General features: G+C 39.2%; 1 protein-coding gene across 2 annotated transcripts in view; it reads right to left on the reverse strand.

Annotated features, from left to right (window-relative positions):
* Nucleotides 1-5,288, reverse strand: part of NDC1 (NDC1 transmembrane nucleoporin) — a 48,486-nt gene extending 43,198 nt beyond the window's left edge. Inside the window, exons 1-3 of one of the 2 annotated variants that reach the window (XM_057711287.1) lie at nt 5,030-5,288; nt 3,432-3,552; nt 1,080-1,181 (exon numbers count right to left, since the gene is read on the reverse strand). In XM_057711287.1, coding sequence (XP_057567270.1) covers nt 1,080-1,181; nt 3,432-3,552; nt 5,030-5,179 — 373 coding nt within the window. In that variant the 5' untranslated portion in view covers nt 5,180-5,288. Of the gene's footprint in view, nt 1-1,079; nt 1,182-3,431; nt 3,553-4,420; nt 4,897-5,029 lie in introns of those variants that run through there. The other variant, XM_057711297.1, reaches the window with a different exon arrangement.
* Between the last annotated feature and the right edge of the window lie 4,234 nt (nt 5,289-9,522).

The raw sequence follows: 9,522 nt of genomic DNA on the forward strand, positions 1-9,522 counted from the left end.
GTATCAGAAAAAGCTTCTCATTTTACTTCAAGGACAGACAAGGAATCTGAAAAGGCAGGAAGAGCAAGGAGAGAAATTGAGAAAAAGTGAAAAGCTCTGAAATCTAACAGGTGATTCCCCAAGGCAAAACATACATTTTAAATTTTGTTGGAAAATCACAGAATTATAGACTTTAATATTTGAAAAGTACCTTAGAAGTCATCTGGTCTTGATTTCCTATCCTATAAAGGAGTTATTTTTATAATATATCTGCTGAATCACAACTTTAACACGAGCTGTGAATTATTAAAAGGTCTAAATTTTGTAGGTCATAAAATGCACATTAAAAAAATGTACCACTGCAACTTTATTTGGGGGGGGGGGGGGCGCGGGGTCACACCACGTGGCATGTGGGATCTTAGTCCCTAACCAGGGGTGGAACCCATGCCCTCTGCATTGGAAGTGCAGAGTCTTAACTACTGGACTGCCAGGGAAGTCCCTCAACCATTTTTAAGGGTATAGTTTTGTGACATAAGTACACTCACATTGTTGTGCAACCATCACAACCATCCATCTCCAGAGTTTTCCATCTTCCTCTGTACTCATTAACTCTATACCCTTTAAACAATTTCCATTCCCTCCTCCCTCCAGCCCCTGGCAACCACCATTCTACTCTGTGTCTCTATGAATTTGACTACTCTAGATACCTCATATATATAAGTGGAATCATACAATATTTGTCCTAAGAGTTCTAATTATTATTTTTTTTTTTTTTGGGCACACGGGCTTAGTTGCTCCGCGGCATGTGGGATCTTCCTGGAGCTGGGATCGAACCCGTGACCTCTGCATTGGCAGGCGGATTCTTAACCACTGCACCACCTAGGAAGCCCTAATTATTTTTTAAAAACAGAGAAAGTATCAGTCAAATAAATTTTATGGTAAGACATTCAATGCATATATAATAATTCTGTATACATTTTTTTAAACTTTGACACAAAACACAGCCTCTGATGTACACACCCTCATACAAAATGTACTGAGTCTGCCCTTAGTAAAATAAATTCAGATATTTTAAAGATGGTTAATATTTGAAAACTCACCTGTATAGAACTCCACGTTGAAAATACTTATTATTACTATTACCACTGACAGCAGCAGAAGGTAACAGATTGTATACAAACTATACAGATCACTGAAAGAATCTAAAACACAAGAGATGAATTAGTAAATTCATTCAGTCATATAGTCACGTTTAGTATACTGCAATAGAAAAGGGACTTGAACCACAACTACAATTTTAATTTTAGAAGTTATCTTTTATTTAAAAATTTACTCATACACTGCTGATGGGTCCTATAGGACATCAACTCAAGAACTACAGTGTGAGTTATTTGGACTAAGCTCCAGGTCCTTTAAAATTATACTAGAATTTCTTTTAGATGACCCAGATGTTAACATCAGACAAAATCATACCATATGCAAATATATTTCATCATGTGAAACAGAGAAGTACCACATTTAGTAATATACCAACAAAGTTTCTTTCTTAAAGTGTAAATAATATTTTTCAGATCTCTTCTTAATACAGGCAATTGGTCCCTACAGCTAGAAAAAAAGTAACATTTCTAGAAATAGCATAATCCACAAATCATCCAAATGAGCTGAATTAAAAAACAAAAAATCATGATATCCCTGTGAAATACTAATACATTCACATTTTAGAGTGGTTCAACAATATTCCATATAAAAAATGTGGCAAAGTTTAAACTATGTATATATTATGTGTAAAAACATGAACAAGAGATATAAAAATAAGGACATATGTTTGTTAGACTAAGACAATAATGAAACCAATTATTTTTAAAATTTTAATTCATTGACCAAAATTACTGGAAAATATTTATTAAGCATCTACAATTAAACTCCTCAAGCATTACACTGAGCCAAAAGAGTGAAAGAACTGATTCATGTGACTGGAAATAACGAAGGAAGGACTACGATTTCTCTGTAAAGACTTTGTGAAGCAAAAATTGAAGAATACAAGTAATATTTGATGAGAAAAAATGGCATAAATCAAATCCAATCTGAAGAGAAAGTGATGCTATGATGATTAAAGAACCCTTGGGCCATGAAATGGCAGAAAGCGTTTATCTCGAGTTCCAACACTGAACAATTGGTAATGGGTCTACGTTACAGTATTGAAATATTCTGAGGTTGCAACTAGACAGCCAAGATCATGAGTGATACAGACGCAGACAAGGTAGTTACAGAAATACCTGCCATCCTTGCGCTGGCTTACAACTTAATTTCATTCGACCTGTGAGACTCACCTAAGAAGTGACTGATAAGTCTCAACAAAAGCTTAAAATGACTTTAATTCTTTAGCAGCAATATCGCTCCAAAGGTCACAAAGTAAAGCTTTTAACTCCTTGAAAACTGGCATTTCTTCAGAAAAATTAAATTAGCAACATACTCCCACTTTTTACCGAAAAAGAAATTTATTGTTACTATTTTTGAGGGGGAGGGGGAAGAATTTCAAGAGTATTTGTGCTTCTTAGCCTTAGGCAAGACTTCAAAAAAGACTTCAAAACCTACTCTGGGAACATTTCTCTTTTTATTTTTTTAATTCTAGTGTGGCAGGAAAAACACAGGTTTTGAAGTCAGAGAACAATATTCAAATCCTAGTTCAGTTACTCTAGCTGTGTCTCTGCACAGAGGTAGAACCTGAGTCTCAGTTCCCTCATTTAAGCAGGGATACTACATCATTATCATACAAGGTTGTAGGAAGGATAAGAAGTAACAGCCTTAAGGTACTTAGCAGGGTGCCTGACACACAGTAGTAGGTAGCAATAATTGGTAGCTATTGTTAATTTACATAAAATAGTTATAGCTTAATGAATTTATTAATTTTATTTTGTCTCCAAGGATTCTAAGAAACATTAGCCTGTTTCAATCTTTTCCTCATCAATCTTTCAGTTTAACTCTATGTTCCTTAGTCTTTCCTCCTTTTCTCTCTTCTCATCTTTCTTACCAGCCACAATATAGAAATGAAGTATTCTTAATTTTAGACAGATTTTTTTAAAAAGATATGTCATATTTTCTACCCACAATTTTTAAATACATAAAAGGAACAATTCACTTCCTTAAAAAGACAATCTCAATAAAGCTGCCAAATAGAAAAGACAAATACAAAATTAGGTTTTTATTTACGTGGTCTTCTAATGCTCTTTCTGTTCATGTGATAATACTACACAGTCTCTGATGGGTTTACTAACCTTATTACATAGTGAAAAGGCCTAGATTAGGAAAGGAATGCCTTAAGAATACCTCAAAGTGAATGTTTTGCCACTGTCAATACAGCAATTAAAATAAATTATTTAAAACATAATGCAGTTTTCATGTTGAGAAGTCAGTCCTGTAAATTTGTTTTCCCCAAACTAAGTATCACTTACCAGACAGCCACTGTATAGGATGAAATAAATCAATGCTGCTGAAGATTACAAACACTGTGGTACAGATGGGCAGAAGCAGCACTGACCAGACAATACTTGTAACTATCCTCCAGCCCAGAACCTATAATTAAACAAACAAAATCCCTCAATCATGAAGTCAGTTAAACTATTTCAGTTATTTCAGTTATGCAAATCCTATCTTTTCATACAGGATGTCAGTCACTAATGTTTACACCCAGATCACAGTCCATGCAGCTGTATATAAACTCTAATGGTTACTACCATAAATAACATTACTACCACTCCAGAATCTTGTAATATCAGTGAACTGATGCTTGTTTTTAGTTCAGAGTCAGATGTCACATTAAATATCACACTTTGGGGGGGTGAGGGAGGTCTCATTTAGTTTACAACTGTATTTTATAGCAACTTATACTTGTCTCTCTAGGTTTGACAGATATGTCAATATCTGAAAGTGTATCCATTTTACAGGAAGCATCTGGATATTCTAATTGTGTTTATTAGACATGCGCAACTACTGCATTGTAGTCATGTCTGAATCACCAGTACCTACCACATAAGATGCACAAGATTTACTGCTGAATACATGAATACAAGAAGAAATACTGAGGGACTTTAAGCACCAAAGTGACAATCAGATTTATGTTTTGGAACGTAAAACACGCTTGTGTCTGTAAGGTGGCTATTATGAAGATGGATCGAGGGGACAAGACACAGACAGGAGAAAAACAGGAAGCAGTCCATCCCAATTGCCCAAGCCAAAGATTATAGTCAGTGTCTGAAGGAAGGCAGTGGCAATGAGAAAGTTTAAAAAAAAAAAAATGCAGCCACGTTTCTGACATACAATATACATGACAACGATGACTGATAATACAGGTGGTAAAGGACAAGTAATACTTGGTAACTTGGGATACAAAATAGATGGCAGTGCCGCTGGGGCAGAAGCACTATCCTAAAAGGGACCTTACTCCTATTTCTCTTTGCCCTCCACAGAATGAATGCATAACTGACTGAACTTCAACAGGGAAGTACCTCCTCCTCTCGGGCCCACAGGGCACACATTCCTCTAACTTGACAAAATACTTGTCCTGCTTACCTAGTCCCCAAATCCAGCCTCTGCTAAGGTCATACCACATTCTTCCCGATTCCGGATATTCCTTCCCGCTTCTTTTCGCTAGTAACCAAGTTATTGATCTTGCACCTAGCAGAGCTGCACACAACTGTTCCCCATTCTCTGCCCCAGTTCTCATGCAGGTCATCCTTCCCATTACGACCAGCTTCCACTCAGGACCCCTCTCCTACGCCGTAACAAGTTTGCACTCAGGACGTCCCGCACACACACACAACTTGCAACCAACTTTCCCTAGCACGCCGCTCCCATCCGTAACCAGCTCCCACTCAGGACGCCCCCCACAACCCTGAAAGCAGTCTCTCAAGTCGCCGGTTCCCCACGCGTTCCCCACGCTACACTCGAGCCAGCCCCTCCCCCGCCCAGCACGCACGCGCGACCAGCGCCCGCAGGCCCAGCCCGACCCCCGCAGCTGCAGAGCGCCTGCCACAGTGCGCGCAGCACTCACGCGCCACAGAATGTCCCGCGGCCCGCCGGCACAGGGCCGACCCGCAGCCGTGGCCATGGTGATGGCGGCCCCTACGGTGAATGGTGCAGGATACAGTGAGTCCGCCCGCCACCGCAGTTCAAAGGGAGGAAAGCCCCCGGAGGGCCCCATTGGGGCTGCCTCAAACGTTGCCTGGGCGAAACCTGGCCCAGGCCCCAACCTATCCCTTCGAGGTTTCGTCTGGACAGGCCCAACAGGCCAGAACCACCCCGCAGACACGTCTCCCAAAGGGGACTGGGACTCCAAGGCCCGCCTTCTGGAGTCCAAAACGTCTCTCCGAAGCAGGGTCCAGCGGGGCGCCAGAAACTGGGGGCGGCGCTGCATGCTGGGAACTGTAGTCTCGACGGCCCTCTGGGAGCAAGGAGGAGCGTTGCATTCTGGGACTGGCAGTTCCAAAGTACAGCATGCTGGGAGTCGAAGTCTTCTCAGTGGTACCTTGTGGCATGCTGGGAATCGTAGTCTTTTATAAAGCCGCTACTAGTCACAGTGTTAATTGATCAGAATTCTATAATTAGAAAGACCTGGCAAAATGATTTGCCTTCATTTCTTCCGATCTTACTTTAGCGACCTCATGAAAGTGAAATCAGAGGATGCTGTGGCCCTCTCCACAAAGGTACTCACTAAGTTTACTGAAATTAAAAACTCTCTTTCCCTAGAGGCGCATTTGGTTTCCTAAGATCTGGTTCCTAGTTCCAGCTCTGCCACTTGCTAAGTGGAATATCTTGACCCTCCCTGAGCCTCTGTTTCTTCATCTATAAAATAAGGATAAAAATAAAGATGGCATCGGATGATGTTGTGAAGATGTACTAAAATGCTATACAAATATTAATTTCCTGCCAGTGAGGAAAAAGGCTTTTCACCAACCTAAGTCCCACTAAATGAATCCTTCTCTGATTGCATTAGGCCTCAGTGAGATCCCCGGGGGCATCCTTCTAACACCTTTTAACAACCAATTGCATACCACAGACAGCATTCAGTACTCTAGAAAGACAGATTCAGTGATTTACTGACTCTGAAGAAACTCAGTCTAGTGAGAGAAATTGAGATCACACATATTGCTCTGCAGTGTTTGCTAAAAGTGGTTTCTCGAGTTGCTTTAAGGTTGTATATCATATTCACTTCCAAAAACATGATAATGTCAATCAAGTCTGAAGTATTTCAGGACAATCTGGAAATACTAAGGTAGATCAAGTCTCTGCCATGAAGAAAGCTTCTATTTGGTGGTGGAGAAAGATTATAAAGAATCATTCTAAATGAGTGTCCATAAACAAACCTCAGGTTTACTTGCAATCAGATCCCTTTGTTTAGTTCATTTAGTAAAGACTAGTAGTTGTCTACACCAATATCTATTCTCCCCTTCTTTCTTAGCAGTAGACCACCACCCCCACCCCGCCTCATTTTTAACTGGGCATGTGGCTACATTTCTCAGACTCTTTTGCTAAGTGGAGCCAGGTGGCTGAATTCAGGCCAGTAAAATATAATCAAAGTATTGCATGGTAGCTTCCTAGAAACTTCCCCTTAAAAGAGAGCTAGCTCCTGTTCTTTGCCCCTTTCTTAATCTACTCCTCCACCTAGTTGCATGGAACTTGGATGTGTTGCCTGCCATATTGAACTACAGGAAGAGGGTCACACTCTAGACAAAATTAAGTACTGAACTCAAAGGAGACTTGATTACTTGGAGCAATCATACTATTATTGAGCTACCTGCCATTACCTTGTGACAATTTATACAAGAGAAACATTTATTTTTAACCGACTTCTATTTTTATAGCAGTTACTACAATCTGAAATCACATTGTATAACTCCTTATTATCTTTCTTCCCACTAGTCTACAAGCTTCATGAGGGCAGAGACTTTATCTTGTTAATCACTGTTTCCAAAATACCCATAACATTAGTAGTAGTCAATAAATGTTAAATGAACAAAAGAGTCAGTGGAAGCAACTGTATCAGATAGTGTCTGATTTAGGAAAACAAACTTTGTTATTTAAATCAAAGGAGGATTTAATTCAGAGAATTGATAACAAAAGTATTGGAAGGGCAAAAGGGCATAGGGGAGAAAGAACAGTGTTGTAGTAGCAAAAGGAAGAAAAGAATTATTACCTAAATATCAGGAAGATGCTACTCTCTCTACATTTGAGCTTGTCAGCCCATATGTAATGCTCACCTGCTGAGGTAGTTTCGCTACTCGTGTTAAAACCACACCATTTCTGTGAGCAGGAATTAAGGAGATAGTACCCTGTTGCTGTTGAAACCACCATAAGTGCCCACAACAATCTGCAGTTACTCTCTGAGCTTTAGTTTCTTTGTCAATAATAAAAAGATGTTGCAAGATGCTGTACTAAATCAGATTTTGTTTATAAATTGTCTGCCACACAGTAGATTTTCAATATATGATTAATATGATTAGTAAGACAATAACAGGCTTTGGAGTCAGGTAAACATGGGTGTGAATACCTGCTGACACTTAGTAGCTGTTTGATCTTGGGAAAAATCACTTTATCTTTATTGGCATATATAAAAAGATTTAAATGAAATCATAGATGATAAAAGCATACCAGAAAAACACATACATTAAATAGATGAAACTATAACATAATCCTCCAAAATGGAATAAAGTTAAGAAAATGATACAAAATATGAAAGAACAACACTAATTAGTACTACAAAAATCCAGGATTATGATATAGAACACCAGAAAGAAATAGAAATATAGGAAAAATCACTACAGAAATGATGTCTGAACCAGGAGGAACTCAAGAGCAAAGAAACACAAGATTAATACCATAACAAAGGAAGGATGTTTTTCAAACAAAAAGGAAAAAAGAAACAAACAAAAAGGATTTTTTAAAAGTAATAAATAGAGAAGATAGGCAAAGAAGATCTAACATATAAATAATGGGAGTACTTGAAGACTCTGGACTCTCATTTTTAACCACCACTCTCTCCCAACAAGGTAAGTGATGCGGGAATTACTTTTTGCTCAAATTTTCCTAATATTGTTAAATGAGCCATCATTTTCCTAAAGTTTTCATTTCAAAACCTTTACATTGTACATTCCTGGGCATCTTATAGCCTGTTGATGTTAGTGGGTGGTGGCGGCAAATAACCCTTCTTTCTTCCCATCTGTAACCTTTTTAGTGTTAAATTCAGTCCTCTGAAGAAAGAAGGCTGCTGACTCCTGATAAAATGTGATTAGCTGTTTCCAAAGGCAAAATAAAGGCTTTTATTCTAAAAAACAGCTCTTTGGACATCCAAAGTCTCTTGTGCAACAGTATTTTGATGAGTCAAGCAAAAACTAAATTCAAAACACATGGATGATATTTGCTAAGGGAGCATGGAAAACACATATTCCCGAGGATAAACATAAGTCATTATTATTTTTCTTTTACCAAACTGAAGCCTTGGGGAAGAATTTGAAAGGTTCAGCAAATTGAAAATGAGGCATAAGCTCCTCCTCCTTCCTTTGATGCCCCCTCTCTGGAGCCAGGCTGCACCTCTTGATGGCTATTGGGTGGATTAGATTTCAAAGGAAAGAGCAATGAAGAGAGAGGGAGATCCTTGAGGGAAAATCCACATGGTACAAACAAAGTATGTAATCCAGGCTTCAGAAATGACTTTTTTGTTCTTTTAAACTGGACTGGATTGTTTGCAAAGTCTGACTTAACCTTCTGCCAGTGACACAGAGACAGTAAAATGAAATCTGTGGGTGAAGGTAAGGCTACTTGGTGCCTCACCTCCAAGTATATGAGGAAGAGACAGGATCAAAGGCAGGATAAGTTCCTGGTAAACAGTTGGTAAAGGCTTTAGAGTCAGACATGCAGATTTGAATCCTAGCTCCCTGCTAATAGCAGGTTAGTCTGAGCAAGTAACTCAACCTCTTAGTGCATAAGTGCCCTCAACTATGAAAAGGGGGATAATTGTGTACACTGTCCTTTCTTTCTATCTATCTACCTAGCCCCATTACCCACCTTCATTAATGTGATGGTCATTAATACTGTTTGCCAAGCACTTCAGGTCTCTTGTTTTCTAGGCATGAAATAGGACTGCACTTCATGACCTTCTTTAAAGTTAGGTATGGCCGTGTGACACTTCTGGCCAATGAATTGTGAGCAGAGTGACATGTGTCACTTACAGGTGGAAGATTTAACTCCCACTGTGAGACCCTCCAGAGCTCTCTTTTCCTCTGGCACAGTGACCACCAAGGTACGAGATAGTGCCCCTTCCAACAACCCAGGGGCCCGAGTGACTACAGTGAACAGTTTCCCTGCCAATTTGTGGTGAACTTGTAACATGAGAAAGAAATGAAACTTTGTTGTTTTAAACTGCTGAAATTTTGGAGTTGTTTGTTAGTGTAGAATACTCTAACCTATCCCAAATGATACAAGCAGTGAGTCGATAAATACAATTACCTAATGAGGGCTTGAAAACTCCTTAAAAAGCTTGGCTAATGT

Source organism: Hippopotamus amphibius, chromosome 1, assembly GCF_030028045.1.
Source record: "Hippopotamus amphibius kiboko isolate mHipAmp2 chromosome 1, mHipAmp2.hap2, whole genome shotgun sequence".
Taxonomy (NCBI): Eukaryota; Metazoa; Chordata; class Mammalia; order Artiodactyla; family Hippopotamidae; genus Hippopotamus; species Hippopotamus amphibius.